Source organism: Erythranthe guttata, chromosome 8 (genome assembly GCF_056151865.1).
Source record: "Erythranthe guttata isolate IM_541 chromosome 8, IM_541, whole genome shotgun sequence".
Lineage (NCBI taxonomy): Eukaryota > Viridiplantae > Streptophyta > Magnoliopsida > Lamiales > Phrymaceae > Erythranthe > Erythranthe guttata.
In genome coordinates, this window is record NC_142540.1 from 15964550 (window position 1) to 15988061 (window position 23512).

The following is a 23512-nucleotide window of genomic DNA, read 5'->3' on the forward strand; positions in this document are numbered from 1 at the left end:
AAAGCAACGTGAATAAGGTAACTAGTGAAAGTGAACCCGTGGACGAAGTTAGGGGGATCACAAGCAATCTTGATGAGGGGGAGATGGGTGTTACTAATAGTGAAAATACTACCGATATCGCCCAAATCGAAACATTAGGGAGAGGTCATCGTGTTTCCAGGACATCTACCTTATTGAAAGACTATGTCACTTATAGTGCTCGGTGCTCGCAAAACCCCCATCGCGCTACACCCGTGTCTAGGGTGTGCGCGGGTCGTAAACCCGCGGGTTCTAGCAAAACCCGCCCTCGTTCCGTCAACCAGCGGTTCTTGATTTTAAGGAACCAAACTTGTGGGTTTTCGACGGGTTTAGGATAGACGGGTCAATCGCGGGTTTAAAGTAGAACCCAACCTTCACAGGTCGAAACCCGTCGTAATTTAAAAAAGTTATTTTCTTTAATAAGTTATAAGTTTTACAAAAAAATATTTAGAAATTAAAATGAATGACCAAGCGTAAAATTTTAAATTGAAACAAACGTGAATAACATCAATGATAAATGTCACGAATAAATCAAAATTACAAATGAGACGATGTCGTCGTTATAGATATAAGTTTTGACATGTAAGAGATACTTTATTCATATATTACACATTATGAATTTATTATACTACATAATATCAACTAAACAACGTCGTTTTTTATAGCGGGGCGGGACGGGTCTCACGGGTATTAAATTTTTTTGAACCCATCTTAGACCCAAACCCGCGGATCTTGTCCACTTTAGGACCCAGTCCTATAGATGGATCTATCCGTCCGGTCCTAGCGGGACGGTTTTTAACGAGTTTGACGGGTTCAACGGGTTGATGGGTCCGACTTGCTCACCCCTACTCCTAACAGATCCTCAGGTACACTTTATCCCATAGCTCATTATTTGACATCTGATAGATTTTCGGCTCGACATCAAGCATTCTTGGCCAAGGTTGATGCAGAGATTGAACCAACACGATTCTCAGAGGCAGTTAAGGATGAAAGATGGCGAGCAGCCATGCAACAAGAAATCAAAGCTTTGGAAGACAACGGGACTTGGACATTGGAAGTTTTGCCTCCGAGTAAAAAAGCAATTGGATCTAAGTGGGTCTACAAGATTAAGTATAAATCCGACGGCACGATTGAACGATACAAAGCTCGTTTGGTCATCTTGGGTAATAACCAACGCGAAGGAATCGACTATAATGAAACCTTTGCACCCGTAGCAAAGATGGTGACATTACGAACATTCTTTCTTAGCTATAGTTGCTGCGAAAAAATGGGAACTACATCAAATGGATGTTAATAATGCGTTCTTGCATGAAGATTTGAGTGAAGAAGTCTATATGAAGCTACCTCCGGGATTCTCATGTATTGATCAAACGAAAGTTTGTAAACTGAAAAAATCTCTCTATGCGTTGCGACAGGCTCCCCGTTGTTGGTTCACCAAGTTGGCATCTGCCTTGAAACGTTACAGATTTGTTCAGTCATACTCTGATTATTCCCTTTTTCGTTACACTAACGACTCAATTATTTTAACTATTCTTATTTACGTTGATGATTTGGTAGTGGTCGGAAATAACTCAGTGGCAATTGCATCTCTCAAAGAGTACCTTGGTCGTTGCTTCCATATGAAGGATCTTGGCGCACTCAAAGTATTTTGTTGGTATAGAAGTTGGGCGCGGGACAAATGGTATTTTCTCGTGTCAGCGTAAGTACGCATTAGATATTGTGAGTGAAACAGGACTTTTGGGGGCCAAACCATCTTGTATTCCTATTGAGTCAAATTATCGACTTGCTCTGTCCGATCGACCTTTTTTTGACGATCCCGAGCGATACCGACGTCTTGTTGGAAGGCTAATTTACTTGACTATAACAAGACCTGAGTTAAGCTATTGTGTGCATGTGTTAGCCCAATTTATGCAGCAGCCGCGAGAGGACCATTTGGAAGCTGCTTTGCGTGTGGTACGTTACTTGAAGGGACATCCTAGACAAGGGATTTTATTGCGAGCTGATTGTGATTTGCGTCTTTACGCTTATTGCGACTCTAATTGGGCTGGTTGTCCGCTCACTCGACGCTCATTGACGGGTTACTTTGTCATGTTGGGCCATTCACCTATTGCTTGGAAAACTAAGAAGCAACATACGGTGTCTCGTTCGTCGGCTGAGGCCGAGTACCGCTCCATGGCAACTACGTGCTGTGAGTTGAAATGGCTAAAAGAAATTTTGAAGTTTCTTGGGATGTCACATGGACAATCCATGCAGTTGTACTGTGATAGCCAGGCGGCTTTGCATATCGCTGCTAATCCCGTTTTTCACGAACGAACGAAGCATATCGAGATCAATTGTCATACCATTCGAAATGAGATACAACAAGGCAATATATCTACTTTACATGTTCGTACTTCCGAGCAGCTGGCAAACATTTTGACGAAAGGGCTTAGTAAGCAGCAATTTGAAAGTTTTCTTTGCAAGTCGGGCATTCACGATTTTCATGCACCCACTTAAGGGGGAGTATTGAAAGAAAGAGATATATATGGTGTATATCTTTGTACGTATCTTAGGAGATAGAGTTTTAATTCCCACAATCTTCTATGCATGGTAGGAGTAATATTAGGGTTGCTTGCAAAGTGTATATATATATATATATATATATATATATATATATATATATATATATATATATATATATATATATATATATATATATATATAGACACACGCGTATGTACTGATACGAAACAGAGAGAGACATAAAAACTTTTCCCCAATTTCTTCAAAACCCACAATCCCTTTCTTTCCAAAACCCCTTTCTTTCCAAAACCCAAAACAGACAAAACCTCCAAACAAGTTCTCTCTTTTTCTTTTTCGAATAATCTTAACACTCAAAACCCTTAAATTCTACCAACACTTGCAAAGAGACACTACGGAGTCAGAAGACATTAATATTTCTATAGAAAGAGAACAGAAAAAAACTATTTACTAATGTATTATTATAGCTCGGTGATCGATTTTTGAGTTTTAAAAAAATTCGTGCAGTTAAAATTCAACATATACATGTCGATTTTTTTGGCAAAAAAAAAACAACGTTGAGATGTTGATTTTTTAATCGAAAACTAAATGTTGATTTTTTGGCGCAAAAATCAACATCTAGATGTCGATTACATAATCAACATCTTGTTGTCAAATTTTTTTGACTTCAATATCTAGTTGCCAATTTTATGTCAAAAATCAACATGTACATGTCGATTTTTCTTCCAGCCCTAACAATTGTAGAATGGTTCGGTGACAATGATATAATGGTCGTGCTGCTCAATGGGTGCGGTGTGCAGTGTGTTTAGGCGACGGCGACAATTCTTCCTTCATCAATCTCTCTTGTTTTTTTTTCTATTAATTTTTTTTTTCCAGAAATTCAAATCTTGTATAATAATAGAGGCTAGGTACTTACCTTTCTAATGAAAGTTGACCATCTCTCTTACTTTTCGTTGTCACATTTTTTTTCAATTTTATTTTTTCTTTGTGTATTTCTTTTTTGCGATTTTGTGGTATTATATTAAGAAAATTAGGGAAAATATCCTGAAATGAGAATAATTTTTTAATAAAGTGCTATATTAGGGAATTTTAGGTTTTACACTTAGTAAGTAATTGCACATTTTGATACTTAATAAAGTCTTCCCTTATTTTGGTAACCCGAATAGCTGCAGCAAAAGTAATATAAATAATCGGAATATATATATATATATATATATATTTTTTTTTGAATAAATATAATTGTTAGATGGTACAACACTATCATATAATTTTCTAAGCATTCATTAAGATAGTAATTAGCAATATTAAGAAAATCGATAAGTACTAAATGGTAGTGACGTCACCGTTGCAAATTGATAGTTATAAAGGGGGGAATAATACATATATTTCGAAATATCTTGCAATTGAATTCATTTCCCTCTATTCGAATTTCAAATACAGACTCCCCAACTCTCTCTCTTTCTCTCTCTAGAATAATTTTCACGTTGATTTTTTCAGTCTCTCGTATACACAAGTAAATGGCACGGCCGTGGTTTTCCGTTGATAAGAAAGAAGACGAAGAAGAATCGGCAGTAGTAGGGTTTCTGCGGAGAGTGGCTGCAGTGATGGGAGTTTTCTTTAGCTGTTTCCGTATCAAAGATCTCAGTTCTACTCCGGTATGATGATAATTCTTTACATTTTTTGGATAATGTCCGATGAATTTATCACTGTTCATTTTATTTTCTCTCTATTTTTGTTCTTTGTGTGTGTGAATTTCATCTGATCGAGGAATTGATTTTTTTTCGACAGGAGCCTTTGATCGCTCGCAATAATCATACATTTTCATCGGTATTCCTTCCGGATGGTAATTTTTTGTTATATTAGGGTTTTTTTTACTTCTTCTTATTTGTACGTGGTAATTAATTACGATTAACTGGATTGGAAGTGAATTTCTTCTAGTGTTATTGAATATGCGTTAGTTTTCTTTTCTGGATTTTTGAATTGATCTGGCGGTATTATCTAAGAATTGGCTGTTTGATGAATCAGAAGATAATTCACATGGAAATGGAGAACAAGTTTGGAATTCGCTGCCAGAAGAAGTTCATGCCAGGGAGCTCAAGGATGAGGTTCGTATTTTGTTGGATTCTTAAAGAATTTAATGTCTTTGGTGTTGTAATTTTGATTTCATCTTCGAGTATTTCGATATTCTTTTTGAAGGATGGCAAAATTGATAATTTGCTTTTCCTTATCTACGCAAAAATTGATTTAATGACTATCCTTCGATTTTTGGAAGTAGTTTTGTGTAATAGTAGTTATGGAAGTAGTTATGCCGACATGATCTCAAGTTAATGATTCCATGTTTAATTGGTCAGCTTAGAGGAGAATTATGCCAGGTTTGTCTTTGTTGCTTACGGGAATGGAATGCTCCTGTCGTTCGAATTTAGAATTTGTTGCTTGCATCTTTTTTGAGACCTGAGTTTATGTTGATCGTATCCATATTAATTGTTCCTTAAGTGTTGTGGGACTGTGAGTACTGGTTCGGGTGCATGGATGTCATTTAGCTAAGAATATTCTTTTTGAAATCGTATTTGTTTATTCGTACCTCTAAACGAGTAAAGGTGAGATGTAGTGATATTTTTTTTGTAATTATGTGCTCCCTTTTATACGATAGCCTTAATCTTAACTTTGGTACTGGATCTTATTTTCCTTGATATAAATTTACCTAATGAAATATGCTCTTAGATTCATTATCCTCTAGGTGTACATCTTTATTCAGCATAAAAATTCTGGATCTAGGTCTAGCTTGAGATTGATGGTTCTACACGTTTGGATATTTTTAGTTGATGGCCCCATATCCCAGTAGTAAAGTATGTTCAATTTACTTTTGCACCTTACCTTATATATTTTAACAAATAGATGTGATAATCTTATTCTGCAGGCCAAGTTCCTCAAAGCATGTGGAACTTTACTCGAGACTCCTGTTGAAATTAGAAATGCCTTGCGGGAATGTGTTGATACATCGGCTCAGAAAGAAGTATCGCCGAATTTCAGTCCCAGTGCATCCATTGAGAAATTGAAACTGGAGAAGCAATCCGATGAATCTCCTAAAACTGTCAAAATTTGTGAAGAATGGGTAACTGGATCGGGTTCATTAGTGGACAATTCCAGCAGGTATTTTCCCAAAAGTTGTTTACTGCTTTAAACCCATCGAGTAGCTATGATTCTCGAAATAATGTTGAAATGAACTACACAACTTTGCAACTCTATGCATCTCGTCTCTCTGTATTTTACTAGGTGGAAATATGGGGTGATTTGCATGTTTGTAGTACTACAATAGGCATCAAATATGATTGAATGAAAATCATTATTTGGATATTTCATATTTCGTTGATTGGAATTTTTATGCAAATGCCTGGTTTCTGTTACGTTTGGAAGTGCTTTGGACAACTTCGCCTGTTTGCTCTTCTACGTCGCATAAATAGTTTTCTTATATTTGACATTGTTAGAGACTCTAAAACTTAACCCCTTACTCTGTAATTTCATCTGTTAGCTCAATGACTGATGGGAATTATACCAGAAGAGACTCTATGAACTCCATTCAGAGCAATGATGTTGAGAACGTTGTTACCCCAACAGACGTGCCTGATAATGGAACTCACTCACCTGGAGTTTTTGCAACAAGTGTAAAATGCAAAAACAAGTCTGTTCGGTTTGAGTGCCAGTCCCATAGTTCCTCATTTTCGTCTGAAAGTTCTGGTACGTACTCTGGATCAGCTGGTAATTCTAGTGTATCAAAACCATCACCATATCCAACACCACTAAAATTAACCGACGAGATGCAAACCCCTGGCACTGCATTCCCTACATTCATGAACAATTTGGCCGGTGGAAAGCCTAACAGGGTCCGCTCACAATATGTGTACTCTGTCTTAAACCCAATCGACTATCCCTCTCAGTTGAAAGAATTGGAGGAGGATCACTTGAGAGAATCTCCGAAGCCAAATGAAGAAGCAACCTCGTTATTGAGCCCAACACTGGTCAGAGTGACAGAAGAAAATTCCTCTGGAAAAGATTGTAAGAATGAAGCAAGCTTGTCTTCTTGGTTGAAACCAACACGTTTAACCAACGAAGATGGTAATATGGAACAGATTGGTGCTGAAAATGTTCATTGTGGCACAAGTCCAGGAGATAGGCCTATTCTGGGGATGGTTGCAGTTCACTGGAATGATGATGGAACCTCTCACGTTTCTCCTAAATGGTGGGATGGAAATGGGATCCCGAATACAACTAACAAGTACAAAGAGGCACGTCAAGCTTCACTCTTTCTTACTGCTTTTATTTCTTCTTTTTTTTTTTAACATTTCCTCTTTGTTTAAATACTGAAATTGAGAACTGTTCACAGGATCAGAAAGTTAGTTGGCATGCAACACCATTTGAGGAGAGGCTCGAAAAAGCATTGTCTGATGATACCATTATATACCAGAGGTATGCTAGGCTTGAACACCATGTGGCATAGTTTTTTTAACGTAGAGCTTTTTGGTTTAGCGAATGTGTTGATTTCTGATTACCTCTGTTTCTTGCCATTTACATAAAAGCAGCTTGCTGTAATAACTAGTAAATTTGCTCGATTTTCAGTTTAGTTGGAAGAACCTCCGTTTTAATTTAGCACTTACTAAGGTTTGCAGGTTCGAGTTCATTGATTCTAGAAAACGAATCTATTGTCTGAGTTTCCACATGTTACTCGTTTAGACAAGACTAGGATGTTATATGTTGGCATATTTGAACATAATTCAGAAATCTGTTTACACAAACGATGAGGGATTTAAAGCGTTTGATTTTGCATAATTTCGAGTGGTTTGATTATGCAGGAAGCCTATGAGTGGGAGTGGGACACCGCCGAAGATTGAGTTCAACGAATCTGAAGAAGAATCTGATACTGCTTCATCAAAAGTGCAATCTTCTTCAACACATCTAAAATCTGTTGCTTCATTCTGATATCGGTCCATTTACTACTACTGTGTACGGTCGACATACTTTTTCCATTATTATCAAGTGTCGAAATTTGGAACAGTTCTGAGCAGAATTTTGGAGTGTACCGATATAGCGATGAATAGTATATAGTAAACAAGTACAAGTTCTCAGCCTTAAACCTATCGACCGATGCGGCCTGCTTCTATAAAGTTAGATGATACCTATATGAATGATATATCTATATTCGATTTTGGCAGCATGCATCCAAAACGGTTACGGCTTTAATAGTAAAATACGAAATGTATCGTTTAATAATGAAAATGCTGGTTTTGGGGGTCTATGTATGTAGGAATAATGACAAAGGTTCCATAAGATAGTATAATAAACTCAAATTTTCAAACACTTTTGCTGATTAGGTGATGGAGAGGTTGATTCTTATATTTAAGAATTCAATAGTTTAATAATTATATTGTTTTCAGGTTAAAAAGTAACTTTGATAATAAAAGGGGTTATTTCGTGAAATGGGAATACCTCAAGGGTTGTATTCGTAATTTAACTTTATTATTATATTAACATTAAAAGACAAATTCCCAAATGAATTGTTTCCGTGCTGGAGGAAAACATTCCTTACACAAAATAAAGCCGGCTCATTTTAGCAAGTGGCCTCACCCACCGTCATCACCTTCCTCGTTTTGAGTTCTGACTCCAACATTCATTCTGAAATTAGGTCCCAGCTCACACACACACACACACACACACACTCTCTCTCTCTCTCTCTCTCTCTCTCTCTACAATTGAATTGAATTGAATTGAATTGAATTGAAGGAGGTGAGCTGATCCTCAATATTCTCGCACTGCATGAGGTACCGATACATATTGCATCTGACTATAACCCCTGCTTCTTCTTCTATCAAATCCCTCAATTCTCCTCTAACCTCTTTCTTCTTTTTCTTTTTCGTTGAATTCTACTCCCCTTTTATGGTTTATGTGTTTTAATTTCTTCAATCCCTCTCAATTTTTCTAATTATAATAATAAGAACACAATAAAGAAAAAGGGGGAAAAAGAAAGAGAATATGTGGGGTCGGTCTTCAAGAAATGGAAGTTTGAGGCCTGAAAATATGGGCCAAAATGCATTAGCAATTACAGGGAACCTCTGCTTCACTGCGTTTGTAATTGGTGTGGTAATATTCACCATAATCGCCGCCAATTACCCCGCCGGAGACCCCTTGTTCCACCCTTCCTCTAAGATGACTAATTTCCTCACTTCCAATTCCAATCCCACCTTCCAATCTGACTCTGGTTCTGTTAAGACCGGCGAGGACTTTGCCGCCGTTGCCTCCAATGAGAGAGGAGCATTCTCGGCGTTCATCAACATCTCCGATGTCGATTCTGTTGGGACTGGCGTCGAAGATTCCAACCGTGATTGTGTCGTCAGTGACCCGATCGATTGCCGCGATCCCGATGTTTTCCACTTGTTGATGAGGGCTACTATTGAAAAGTTCAAGGACATTCATTTCTACCGATTCGGGAAGCCCGTTAGAGGATTAAACGACAGTTCTTGCCACATGGCGTGGCGGTATAGGCCAAAGGATGGGAAGGTGGCTGCATTTAACAAGGATTATCGGAGTTTTAAGGTTGAAAGGTCCGAGAATTGCACGATGAGTGTGGTTGGTATCGGAGAGTATCATTCCGGTGGGAATGCGAGGAAGAAGAAAGGAAATGGGAACAAGGAAAAGGGGAAAGACGAAGATGTATTTGAGAAGGTGGCTGTGAAGGATGTTGGGGAAACAGTGAACGATGCACTTCCCGAGGTTGAATCGGAGGGTTCGTTTAGTGATGGCAAGTATTTGGTTTATTCTGGTGGTGGAGATAGGTGCAAGAGCATGCATCAATATCTATGGAGTTTCACTTGTATGCTAGGGGAGGCGCTGTATTTGAACCGAACTCTAGTTATGGATCTCAGTTTTTGTTTGTCGAAGATGTACTCGTCTTCAGGTCTTGACGAGGAAGGTAAAGATTTCAGGTTTTACTTCGACTTTGAGCATTTGAAGGACTCGGCATCCGTGTTGGATCAAGATCAGTTTTGGAAAAGTTGGAGCAAATGGCAACAAAAAAACGGATTAAGTCTCCATCTTGTGGAGGATTTGAGAGTGACGCCGATGAAGCTAGCTGAGGTTAAGGATAGTTTAATCATGAGGAAATTCGGATCCGTTGAGCCGGATAATTACGGGTACAGAGTTTGTGAAGGTGAGACGGAATCCGTTATTCAACGGCCGTGGCATATGATTTGGAAGTCGAGGCGGCTGTTGGATGTGGCTTCTGCTATTGCATCAAGAATGAATTGGGATTTTGATGCCGTGCACGTCGAGAGAGGGGAGAAGGCAAAGGACAAGAATCTTTGGCCGAATCTCGATAGAGATACTTCGCCAGAGGCTCTTATGGCAACTTTGGAAGGCAAAATTGAACATGGGAGGAATCTTTACGTTGCTACGAATGAGCGAGATTTATCATTGTTCGATCCTTTGAAGGAGAAGTACTCGACGCACTTTCTTGAAGAGTATAAAGATCTGTGGGATGTTAAGAGCGATTGGTACGATGAAATGAAGAGGCTGAACAATGGAAACACTGTCGAGTTTGATGGTTATATGAGGGTATCTGTTGATTCTGAAGTGTTCACAAGGGGTAAAAAGCAGATCGAGACTTTTAACGATCTCACTAAGGACTGCAAGGATGGTATTAACACGTGCACATCATCGGGCAGCTAATTTAATCGGAGGTTTGGAACTTTCTAGAAGATGCTGGTTTGGGGGAGATCCCATGTTTAGTCCCGTGTGTTTCGTATCTGGTTTAAGGTTAAGTCGATAAATTGTAGGAATGTTGGGTAGTTTAAAGAGGTAGATTAGTTTGATCAACTGATGTTTGCTGCCACGTTCAGACAATTTCTACGTGTTTGTATTTAGTTTTTCACTATCTTATCTTTGGATTAGTTGAGCAGTAATTTCCTGTGTTATGCTCTAGTGTGTTGTTATCTTGGTATGTGCATTTCTGCGTGTTGGATGAGGAAAAAATTAAGAACAATCAAATTGTTTCATTCGGTTTAGACGTGAAATTAGAAATTAGATGCTACGCTTGATTATTTATACTGGGTGGATTTGAACTGTAGATCCACAATAATCACACACACTCGTGTGTATGTGTGCTCAGTGAACAATTATTTAACCAAATTTATGGTTGAAATTCACATGGCGTAAACAACTAAATGTAGCATCTAACTTTCCGAGATAGGGATATTAGGTAGATGCAAAAATAATAACACATGCATATCTACAAGTTATTAAATTATTTAATTATTCATGACTAATTTTATCAAGCAAAAACACTTTGATTTATGATACAAATTATTTTTATTTATGCATAATTTTTTTGTAACTGACCCCTTAAAATTATTGTATCCGAACAATGATACTTGAAAGCCTATATAAGCTCTCATTTTCACTTGGGGATACGGTGAAAAAACAAAGCAAAACAAAAGTCAAAATCTAAGTGACAGGAAAAAAAAAAAAAAAAGGTAAGTTATACTCCTCTGAGGTAAGGTTAAATTACGAAAAAAAACTCATTTTGTTTGGATAATTACAACCACACATCAATTATGAATTTTTTTAACCATCCTTGCGATATCAAATTTAGTGGAATCTTCTAGATTATGTGAAATGTTCTCTAATTTGTACCCGTTTTACCTCATTTGAGCTCCACATTTTGAAACTAGATGATTATAAGATGTGTCTCTTGACTTGTAAATATCAGATTGTGGTGTATAAGAAACTACATTTTTGCACAAAACGAATACAATTTAGAGAACATTCCACGGAAAATATTATGTTGAATTTGACACCATAAAAGTGAACGTGTAAAAAACAATCATAGCTGAGGAGTAGCTGTGATTACCCAAAGAAGAGGGGGTATTTTTTTTTTTTTATAGTTTGACATTACCTCAGGGATGGGTGTGTAATTGAAAAAAAATAAAAAAGAGTGATCCAGTTTCTTGGATTTGAATTATCCCAAATAAAAAGAATCTAGCTAGTTGTAGAGTAAATGAGTAAATTTGATCCATTGGGCGGTTGGCCAGGTCATGTATCTTCTAATTATAGTAAAACAAAATATATTTGTGTGGCCTAAAACACAAGAGTTTACAACAACCTCAACCTCCATGTTAGAAAATGTAGGGGACAAAGAACATAAAAATAGACAAGATAAAAAAAACAATTAATCCCAAAACACTTGCAATATTGGATAACACATCTAATCAATTCTCCTGCAGGCCTGGTAATAACACATGTATACAGTTTGGTGTTTGTTATTATCTGAATCTTTTAATTTGCATGGATATAGAGCTACATTGTTTTGTTCATGAATGTGTGTACGTATGCATGTGCAGGGAAATTAAAAAGATCGAAAAAGAATGGAATCGAAGATCATGGTGGAAAGGTTTTACGAGAAAGCTGCAAACGATGATTATTATGCGAATAGTAATAATAATAATAACCTTTGCGTGGACACGGGGAAGGTGGTGATCAAGAATAGTGTGTCACCGGTTACATCTCCGGTATCTTCGTCTCTGAGAAAATCGGCAAGTATAAGAAGGTACAACTGTTTGTGCTCACCGACAACACACACAGGCTCGTTCAGGTGCAGGTACCACAGAAACAATGCTGCAGGTGGTCTCACACGCAACAGCATGTCCGTTGGATCGAACCTCTCTCAGCTTAACAAATCATCGTCTAATATTCACCTCATTCCTTCGCATACCCAAACCTCCTCCTCATCACCCTCTTTTCTACCTGCAGCTTAATTTTTTTTTCTTTTTTTATACTGCTTAATTCAATTCATCATCTAATTAATTTATGATCAAAGGGCACCCATTTTTTTTACAGTTTGTGCAGTTTTTTTTCTTCTTTTGGTCGTCCGATGATGTAACATCGATCAGTCTCTCAAGTTGTTACGGTTCAATATAATATAGAGAGATTTGTTATTTTGAAGAATAGGCTAGCACATTGTATATAATAACATAAAATTATGGCGGATATCCGATCCGATCCTCTAGCTAGTACACAATATATAATAATGACATGCATATGTAAACTTATGATGTTCGAATTCCGAGTCGTACAATTGATGGTATAAGCCAATATTCGACTACGTACGGAAATTAAATCTTCCATTTATGAATCCCCAATTAAGGGGTTGGTTCTATGGCATTCAGAAGAGTCTGATTGATGCGAAAGCCGATGACGTACCGCGTGGAGAATAACCAGTACAACAGCCAAATCAAGATCGATCATGAACGAGGAAAAACCCACGTCAAGAGAAACGACTCGTACTTAATTTGTTGTTTCAATTATTCTTGTCGGAGATTTGTTCTATGAAGGGATTTTTTCTTTAAAACAAATGTCACACTATCTTTCATCAACGACCCATCTAATCTTCATCCATTCACTAATCGCTGGTCATCAAGAATCTCCGTTTAGGAAATCTCTGAAAATATTGGTTCCTTTGATGAAATGAAATGCTAACACAAATTTCCCCATCATCTTGCCAAATTAATAAGTTTATATTAATTTAAATTATATTAACTTCAATTATAAATAAAAAATCAAAATATTTTCATTTTCTTATATATATATATATATATATATATATATATATATATATATATATATATATATATATATATATATATATATATATATATATATATATATATATATATTTAAATTTTATTTTTTTAAGAGCTCATAAAATAGTTTTATTGTAATACTAATATTTAAACTGAAATGATTTACGCGGCAGTAAAATTACGAATGTCGTTCACAATACATTTCCTTTCTCTCTCTAAAAACTCCCCAACTCACTCAAACCCCAAAACCACCAAAAACCCCCAAATTTCACAAAAATCCTAAATCCTTCTCACAATCGTTCCAAATCCGAAAATCTCCTCAATTTGAAAGGTAATTACTCATCTAAACTAATTATATATATTGAATTTGTTGTTAATTATATGAAAATCGAAGGAAAATCGCGATTTGGGGGTCAAATTTGAGTGAAAACTGCGCATCTTCCACGCCCAAAACAGGCGTGGGAAACCAGTTTCCACGCCTGATTTAGGAGTGGAAACTGGTTTCCCACGCCTGTTTTGGGCCTGGAAGATGATATCCGGCGTCCGGTCCAGGCGCCGGTCAGGGGTGTAGATAAATAAATTTTATCCAAAAGAAAGGGACCATTGTGCAATTACGAAACAAGGAATTCTATTTGAATTCTATAGCCCATGGCAATTCCGTAATTAAATATTTAAATTCAAATCAAATCAAGATTATATGCCGTATATTGGTATCTATATTTAAAATCAATTACATATTTTCTATTTTAAATCTAGGGATTTAATTAAATTAATTCCTAAATTAAATAGATAATTGATTTTAAATATATATTTACCAGTAGAATTATTTATTCTCTTCCAAATTATAAGGGATAAATATCAATTAATTATTGACCAATAGAATTGTTTCTTCTCTTCCAAGTTACAAGAGATAAGTATCAATTTAAATCGGGCCAATCAAATCGCGCCACATCATCAGTAAGGCCCATCAAGGACTCTTATTCCACCACTATAAATAGGGATCCTCCCTTCACAATTAAAACACAACTAAAGGAGCAAAAACCGTAGGAGCAAAAAAATTCTCTCTACAATTCAAGAAGCAAGGAAGAAGAATTCGTAGGAGGTAAGATTCTCTCTCTACATTCAAAGTGTTCTTCGTCATATTCGAGGTGTTCTTGAGCAAATTCAAGGCATTCTTCATCAAATCTAGCGTTCGATCCGAGATAACGGTGCCAAACCTTCGGATTAACGTTAATCAATTCAAGTCAAGATCACTGGAAGATTGAAGGGCCAAATCCATCAAGAATTTCAAGATCTTCAAGTCAAATCAAGTCAAAGTTCAACGTTCGATCCGAGATTCAAGTCGCAAGACCCTTGGAAAACGTTATTCAAATCCAAAATCAAATCCGGAGAAGATCAAGTCAACGACCCGACTCCGAAAATTCAAGTCAACTATATATTTTTCTAGAGAGAAGAATCAGAGGATTAAAATAGAGATTGTAACCCACAATTTATTTATTTTAATTCAATAAAATCATCTTTGTTCAATTTTTCTTGTTTGTCTAAATCGCAGATAAGAATTTGTTGTTACAAGGGGTCTGCACGTCTGGACCGGGCGTGCAGATCCTTGACCGGCGCCTGGATCGGACGCCGGTTCAAAATTCAATTTTTTTTTTTTTTTCGGGCGTCCGGTCCAGGCGCCGGTCAGGGATCTCCACGCCCGGTCCAGACGTGCAGACCCCTGACCGGCGCCTAGACCAGACGCCGGTTCAATAAATTTTTTTTATTTTTTTATTTTTAGTTTTAATTTATTCATTAGTTAATTAATATTGTTTTATGCTGATTTTTGTAGAAGTCGACGAGTAGGCTTCAATTTATTTTTTTATCGGGGCCTAGACCGGACGTCCGGTTCAATTTTTTTTTTTTATTTTTTTTTTTTTATTTTTTTAATTTATTTATTCATTAGTTAATTAATATTGTTTTACGCTGATTTTTGTAGAAGTCGACGAGTAGACTTCAATTTATTTTTTTATCGGAGCCTTAGACCGGATGCCCGATTCAATTTTTTTTTTTTTAAATTTATTTATTCATTAGTTAATTAATATTTGTATACGCTGATTTTTGTAGAAGTCGACGAGTAGCCTTCAATTTTTTTTTATTAATTAATTAGTTTATTCATTAGTTGAGTAATTTGTATACATTTATTTTTGTAGATGTCGGCAAGTTGGCCACACGGACGGGGCAATGGACCGATGACACGTGGCATGATATCAGATGGATTTGCTGGAATCGAGGAACCAGTAGATGATACTACTGCACAAAGAGAGGGTAGGACATACAAACGTAAGGTTACTGGATCTACACGACGTGGCGAGCGTAATTTGCGACTGAGGGAGCCAGAGGCACAGACCGATGAGGATGATGATGATTCACATGTAGGTTTCGAGGGTCAGTATGTTTATCCAGTGCCAGATTTTGGATTAGATGAGGATGATGATGTTGGTAATACTGATTCCGCATCCATGACTATTGGTGCTGCTGCTACTTCATCTGGTGGTGCTACTCATCGTCGGGGTAGTACTTCGTCCGATACTGCTACTCGTCCGTGGAAGTTGGCTGGTCCGGCACCTGGTGGACCTACTGACTATAACTTGATACCGAGTTTCGGAGCGCACGTCGCCTATGACATTTGGGAGGGAAAGGTAATATTAATTTTTATTGTCTTTTTTAAATGCATATAGTAGATAGTTGCATAATTAAGATTGTTTATATTTTGTACAGGCGCGATCTATGGTTAAATTGCAATCCCGTCCGAAAGCGGTGACTGGCTGGCGTGGGCCAACAGATGCTCGGTCTGTTGCATTGTTAGAGGGTACTGGTTTTATAGCTTAAAGGACAAGCGATTTTATGCTATTTGCTAAAAGATTTGTGCCCTTTCCCGCTCTGGATCTGACTCTAGATTTGGAGTCTCTCTAACGGAATCGCTTAGGAAAACTAACAGTACCAGTGATTTGTACAACTTAGTTATATTAACAAGCAACATCTTTGTTAAAATGAATTAACAGTGATAGTGATTTGCACAACTTAATTATATTAATAAGCAACAGTTTAGTTAAAATGCACGGAAGAAAAAACTAAAACAAGAATAAAAGGGAAGAGCGAGTTTCTGAATCAAACCAAATTTCACATACTCCACAAACACAAGGTGAGAAACTATCGTTTTTACCGATTTCTTGATGTGCACAGTATCTCCATTATTATTTCTTGGGATGGTTCAACTTCTTAACTTTATTGAGCTTTTGAATTCTTAAATTACTCGGCGCTTATCTCCTTTCGATTTCTTTCCATAATTTAACTATTACAACCCTTTGTCAATATATTCATGAGATTCTATTGTGTTGATTGTAACTGATTTTATTGTTGATCATAGAAATGATTTTTTGTTTAATTTTCAACCTTGTTAATATCCCCACCCTTGATGACGCTCTTGTGAGAGTTTGCTCGGGATATTTTGGTAAGACGGTTGGGCAACGTTGGGTTGTCGATGTCTAGTCCACCAAACGAATCTCACTCGATGATGGGCTTTTGGTGAGTTAAAGGTAAGTCTCTTGAGATGAGATCAAACCGGCATATTCTGGTTGGGCCTTGTTGGTCGAATACCTACACGCAAGTGCACGTATCGTACAAGTAATATAGTGGACAATTAAGTCCGGATATCGAACCCACAGGGAATATTTAATTACTTAATCCTAGACGCTAAATTCTACCAATTTTTATCAAGCCCACCCTACACAGTCGAAAGATGAATAATAAACTAAATTAACGAAGCAAATTAAAAAGACAAAGCAAGAAAGCAATTAAAAACGAAGATTTAATCAAGATAAGCAAGCCTAGGATTTTATTCTTCCCCCTATGTGTTTATTACTCCCCCAATTCCTTCAATTATGCAAGCAATTAACCCGGATTAATAACCTGAGATGCTAAAATAATCATAACCCGCTTCCGCGTGTATTACGATTCTAATACTCTAGATTCAATTACTATATTCCTATGCAATTAATTCTAGAACACAGCATTAAGCACAAATCTCAATAATGGCTACCTAAGAGATTAACTATATTCCTATGTTAATACCACAAAGGCTCTTCTACCACAGTTCTAATTATTAACCCGATCTTCCGATTCATGCGATTAACAATAACATAAAAGCACATAAGTTGATCAAGTTCATGCACTTAATAAAACAAGTAGAAGAAATAATCCGGAATTAAAACTTGCATAAAATCATAGAAAAGGGTTCATAAATCCCACATAGGGTTCCAAATAAAATCCTAGAAATAAGTAGTTTAGCTACTCATGATTAAATCAAAAACGCAAATAAAATAAATCATAGACGATAAATATTTGCTTGGAGTCTTCGAATTCTTCGTCTTTGTTATTGCTTTGTGGCTCTTGAAATTTCGTAAAAAGCTGATCCCTAATTGTGTGCTTGGCTTGGTCTTATATAGGGTGAAAAACTTGGGGAAGAAGGCAGTTTCCTTGTACAATTAAGATTCCTTCACTGCGCCAACTCGCCCATCCGGACGGCCGTGTGAGATTTATGCCTAAAATCCGCACGGCCGCGCGGTCTATTCTCCAGAATTCTGCTTTTTTCACTTTTGGCCCATATTTTCTCCAAAATTGCAGTTTTGACCCCATACTTTTCCAATTCTTCAATTTGTACCTAAAATACAATAAATCAACTTTTTAAGCACCAATTATCGTTAAAACACACCAAAAGCTCAAATAAAAAGATACGATAAAGTGTAAAAATATACACTTAACACACCCCCAAACTTGAACTTTTGCTTGTCCTCAAGCAAAAATCTACCAATAAGCAAATAACTCAACGATAACATCTCATCACATAGATCAATGATCAACTTCACGTTTTCAGAACTTGTAATTATAATGACAATTCCTTAGACATTCGCAAGCTCAAAATTCAACAACACTTAGTCACTCACCATTACAAAAAACCACAAATCATACAATTGCTTCAAGTATCCCATATTTGCAAGTTAAAAATAGAGAAAATTTATACTTACATGCATATGCTTGACTCCAAATACTCACCAAATTATTCTACTCTACTAATATCGAACATTAAGCTATTGGGATCATTGGGGCTTTGTGGCTTTCAATTGTTAGGCTCTTTGGTTCGAGGTAGGAAAAATGGGTATGTGTGGCTATTCTTCTTGAATTTAGGTGATTACGCCAAAATTTGAAAGACAGGCGTTTGAAACAATGAATTCACCTATACGGACTTTAATAAACTCGATTCTCAAAAGTTCAAAAGTCTCCACTTTTGCTTTTGAGGCAATGGATTGAGTTTTCAAGAATAATTCAACAACTAGTCCTTATTTCTCCCTTCTAGTCTCTTCTTCTTCTCTTTTTCTTTTTTTTTTTTTTTTTTTTTTTTTTTTTTTTTTTTTTTTTTTTTTTTTTTTTTTTTTTTTTTCGAAGAAGAAGAAGGACCTTATACAATTTTTCGACCGAACTCCAAGGGGTAATTTTTCAAGAATCTCCACCTATTCTACCTTACACATTGGCTAAAAGAAAGAACACCTTTTCTCCGAGGCTCAAATCAAGGTTCTAAGGAATTTCGATAAAAAGGTCGGCTTGAAAGGCTCAAACGGTTCAAAGAAGGCCCAAATCATATCCCAAATCACTTACTACTCAATACTTCGTATCATAAATTTCCTAAGGTGAGTCTTAAAACCGAACATAGCATGATCTAGCACAAATTAATTCCAAATTTAAAATACAAAACATTCAACCAAAGCAATGCACAAAATGTGATTCCTAGCAATAATTCGCTTCTAAGTCCCGTTGAATCGAAAGCTAAACAAACATTAAATCCTTATCACATAAAACAAGCAATTTCATCATCAAACATTGATCATCTCTCATCATCATAAATCATCGATGCATTCGACTCAAGCAAATATATATTTTTTTTTTTTTTATTCCGGAAAAAACGAGAAAAACAATAAAAACGAATAAAACCTAATGCATGCAAACTAAAACAAATAAGCGCAAAATAACATGTTTTTCACCCCCAAACTTAAAATTTTCGTTGCCCTCAACGAAATTAGCACAAAGTTTAAGGATAGAAAACACCTGATTTAGTCGGGGTCGATGTGATCGGGGTGCTCCTCCCTCCTTCTCTCACGCTCATCCTCATCGGACGGCTCGGGTACGGGCTAAAGAACGGGTGCCGGCGGATGCCGGCTCGATGCACACGGGCGTGCCTTGAAAGATGAGATTTTGAGGAAGTTGATTCGACTCTCTAGCCTCCCTGTCAATACCAACACAAAATAAGAATCGGAGAGTGTGTGAGTGAATTATGTGTGTGGAATCGAAGAATTTTTGGAAGAGAAATTCAAAAAATTCGAAAATTTGTGTGTGGGAGATAGAAAGAAGGAAAGAGGAGGGTTTAAGAAATAATGGGGGAGAAAAACGAATTTTCAAAAATTTAAAACGCCCAGTAGAGCCTCGGACGGCCGTCCCGCGTTTTGCCCTCTTTCTCGGACGGCCGTCCGAGCGTTCTGCTTCACTGCTGCCCATGGGACGGCCGTCCCGTGTTTTGGCCTAGTTCTGGGACGGCCGCACCGTTTCTCGAATTTGGGCAGATGCTGCTCCAAAATTCGGACGGCCGTGCGAGATTCCAAGTCTTTTTCGCACGGCCGTGCCATTTCACGATTTTATACAGTAGCTTCCCGAAATCTCACACGGCCGTGTGAGTTTTACGCCCTTTTCTTGCACGGCCGTGTGAATAATTGCAATTGGGCCCCTGAAAATTACAAACTTCTGATTAGTGCCCCTGAAACTTCTTATTTATCACTTTTTCGACCCTGAAAAATAAAATTCAAATAATAAATTAGAATGCATGCTTATGATATTAAAAACGAAACGAAAAATTAAATAAAAATACGAAAAACAATAAAGCTCGGGTTGCCTCCCGAGAAGCGCTAAGTTTAAAGTCTTCAGCCGGACGTTGCTTCTTTCTCTTTAAGCAAAGGTGACCACGGCCACTTGACGTTCGCCACCATCTCCCCAATAGTGTTTGAGTCGATTTCCATTTACTTTGAATACTCGTTCCGATTCACGGTCTTTGATTTCTATAGCTCCATGTGGAAAGACTTGTTGAACGATGAACGGCCCCGACCATCTTGATTTAAGCTTTCCCGGGAATAACCGGAGCCGTGAATTGAACAAGAGAACTTCTTGCCCTTTTTGAAATTGACGGTGCAAGATGTTGTTGTCGTGCCACCTTTTGACTTTTCCTTTGTATAACCAATTGCTCTCGTACGCTTGCTCTCGTAATTCGTCCAATTCGTTGAGTTGCAATAACCTTCTTTCCTTGCATTCTTTGTAATCGAAATTCATCTTTTTTAGCGCCCAATAAGAACAATGCTCCAACTCCAACGGTAAGTGGCATGCTTTACCGAACACCGCACGGTAAGGGGTCATTCCCAATGGCGTTTTAAAAGCTGTACGATATGCCCATAGTGCATCATCGAGTTTTTTCGACCAATCCTTTCTTGTTGGGCCTACCACTTTTTCCAAGATATTCTTGATTTCACGGTTCGTAACTTCGGCTTGCCCATTCGTTTGTGGATGATACGCGAGTGCAACCTTGTGCTTTACACCATATACGCCCATCAAGTTGTCAAATTGCTTATTCACGAAATGCGATCCACCATCACTGATAATTGCCCGTGGTGCCCCAAACCTAGTGAAAATCTGTTTCTTCAAGAAAGCACACACTACAGATGCATCATTAGTTGGGGTGGCTATGGCCTCTACCCACTTAGTAACGTAATCGACGGCCACTAAGATGTATTGGTTATTGAATGAAGGGACAAAAGGTCCCATAAAGTCAATACCCCAAACATCAAAAGGCTCGACTTCGATCATCGTGTTCAATGGGAGTTCATGGCGAGCCGAAATATTGCCCGTGCGTTGGCACCGATCACAAGTAATAGCAAATTTATACGAATCTTTAAAAAGAGTGGGCCAAAAAAAACCTGATTGAAGAACCTTACGTGCTGTTCTTTCGCCTCCATAATGTCCTCCATAATCCGAACCATGGCAGTGAAAGAGTATGTCTTGCTGCTCATGTTCCGGGACACATCTTCGCACCAACAAATCACTGCATTGTCTAAAAAGAAAAGGCTTTTCCCAAAAATAAAATTTAACATCATGCAAAAATTTCCTCTTTTGATGATAATTGAGATTCGGTGGAAGCACTTGACTAACCAAATAATTTACATAATCGGCAAACCAAGGAACCTTATTATCAAAAGCAAGCAACTGTTCATCAGGAAAATTTTCATTAATGCAAATTCTATCGCTTTCGTCTACATCTTTCTCAAGTCGAGATAGATGATCGGCGATTTGATTTTCACTACCCTTTCGATCACGAATTTCAATATCAAATTCTTGCAACATTAAAACCCACCTAATGAGTCTAGGTTTTGCATCCTTTTTAGTAAACAAATATTTGAGGGCAGCGTGATCAGTAAAAACGACAACTTTGGGTCCTAACAAGTAAGAGCGAAATTTTTCAAAAGCAAAAACAACAGCTAATAACTCTTTTTCCGTAGTGGTGTAATTTAATTGTGCATCATTAAGAGTTTTACTAGCATAATAAATTGATCGAAAAATTTTCTCTTTCCTTTGACCTAAAACGGCGCCAACCGCAAAATCACTAGCATCGCACATAAGCTCAAACGGTTCATCCCAATTCGGTACACAAATAATAGGAGCGGATACTAACCTTTGCTTAAGCTCGTTGAAAGCTTGAAGACACTCACCATCAAAATTGAATTTTGTCTCCTTCTCGAGTAGGTTACAAAGGGGCTTGGCAACTTTTGAAAAATCTTTGATAAAACGCCGATAAAAGCCCGCATGTCCAAGAAAACTCCTAATGCCTTTGACAGAAATAGGTGGCGGAAGATTTTCAATTGTGGAGATTTTTGCTTTGTCCACTTCCAAGCCTTCTCGCGAGATTTTATGCCCAAGCACAATTCCTTCGTGCACCATGAAGTGGCACTTCTCCCAATTTAGCACCAAGTTGGTTTCTTCACACCTGCGCAAAACCTTAGCCAACATGCAAAGACAAGTGTCAAAGGTATCACCGAAAATAGAGAAGTCATCCATAAATACTTCTAAACCGTTCTCTACCATATCGGTGAAAATAGCCATCATGCACCGCTGAAAGGTAGCGGGTGCATTACATAAACCAAAAGGCATGCGTCTAAATGCAAAAGTACCATAAGGGCATGTAAATGTGGTTTTGTGTTGATCATCCGGTGCAATGGCTATTTGATTATATCCCGAATATCCATCTAAAAAACAATAAAATTCTTTACCTGCCAATCTATCAAGCATTTGATCAATAAAAGGTAAAGGAAAGTGATCCTTTTTAGTGGCTTTATTTAATTTCCTATAGTCCATGCAAATTCGCCAACCCGTTGTGGTTCTAGATGGAATTAATTCATTATTTGCATTACGGATAACTGTCATACCTCCTTTCTTAGGAACACATTGAACGGGGCTTACCCATGCGCTATAAGAAATCGGATAAATAATACCTGCGTCGAGCCACTTGAGAATTTCCTTCTTGACTACCTCTTTCATGATGGGGTTGAGACGCCTTTGGTGTTCGACTGACGGATGTTGTTGATCATCTAAGATGATTTTGTGCATACATAATGAAGGGCTAATTCCCTTGATATCCGCAATTTTCCATCCAAGCGCCGTCTTGTGTTCCCGCAGTACTTCCAATAACCTTTGTTCCTGCAAAGTAGATAGAGATTGTGAGATAATTACCGGCAAAGTGTCATTCTTACCGAGGTAGGCATATTTGAGGTGTCCGGGTAATTCTTTCATCTCAAGCTGCGGTGGTTCCTCCAATGATGTTTTGAATGCCTTGGGGGTGGTAAGGGTGGCCAAATCCAAACTTTCAAACTTTTGCCGGGTGAGAAAATCACCGGAATCTAACCAACAAATTTGCTCCTCCACTCTTTCATCTCCACAGTCGTTACCTACAACCAAAGATGCCTCCAAAGAATCCAAGTGTAACGAATCAAAATTTTCAAAAGAACAAGACTCCACTAAATCGATAGAGAAACACTCATTAGAATTGTGCGGCCGCTTAATTGCATTAAAAACATTAAATTTAATAGTTTGGTCATGCACCGTCATGGTGAGATCCCCACTAGCACAATCAATAACAGTACGTGAAGTAGCTAAAAACGGCCTTCCCAAAATAATTGGGATTTCTCTATCTTCATCCATATCAAGAATCACAAAATCAGCAG

The 23512-nt window shown here is 37.5% G+C and overlaps 3 protein-coding genes and 1 long non-coding RNA gene across 5 annotated transcripts; all 4 read left to right on the forward strand.

Annotated features, from left to right (window-relative positions):
• The first annotated feature begins 3927 nt into the window (after positions 1 to 3927).
• On the forward strand, positions 3928 to 7773 carry LOC105951282 (protein JASON). 2 transcript variants are annotated; one of them, XM_012974685.2, is made up of 7 exons: positions 3928 to 4193; positions 4327 to 4381; positions 4564 to 4643; positions 5456 to 5688; positions 6068 to 6821; positions 6920 to 7002; positions 7386 to 7773. In XM_012974685.2, the coding sequence occupies exons 1-7, from the start codon at positions 4056 to 4058 to the stop codon at positions 7510 to 7512; spliced, it is 1470 nt and encodes a 489-aa protein (XP_012830139.2). In that variant the 5' UTR covers positions 3928 to 4055; the 3' UTR covers positions 7513 to 7773. The 2 variants fall into 2 exon arrangements, with proteins under 2 accessions (XP_012830139.2, XP_012830140.2); XM_012974686.2 differs by having other exon boundaries at positions 4567 to 4643.
• A 317-nt stretch (positions 7774 to 8090) lies between these two features.
• LOC105951283 (uncharacterized) lies at positions 8091 to 10589 on the forward strand. Its single transcript, XM_012974687.2, has one exon. The coding sequence runs from the start codon at positions 8563 to 8565 to the stop codon at positions 10252 to 10254; it is 1692 nt and encodes a 563-aa protein (XP_012830141.2). The 5' UTR covers positions 8091 to 8562; the 3' UTR covers positions 10255 to 10589.
• A 1094-nt stretch (positions 10590 to 11683) lies between these two features.
• LOC148768613 (uncharacterized) lies at positions 11684 to 12935 on the forward strand. Its single transcript, XR_016032873.1, has 2 exons — positions 11684 to 11812; positions 11925 to 12935. It is a non-coding gene; the product is annotated as an uncharacterized LOC148768613 (long non-coding RNA).
• Positions 12936 to 13358: 423 nt separating this feature from the next.
• On the forward strand, positions 13359 to 16034 carry LOC148768614 (uncharacterized). Its single transcript, XM_088821291.1, has 3 exons — positions 13359 to 13494; positions 15356 to 15844; positions 15924 to 16034. Exons 2-3 carry the CDS (start codon positions 15356 to 15358, stop codon positions 16032 to 16034), a joined length of 600 nt encoding a protein of 199 aa, XP_088677417.1. The 5' UTR covers positions 13359 to 13494.
• Positions 16035 to 23512: the final 7478 nt, after the last annotated feature.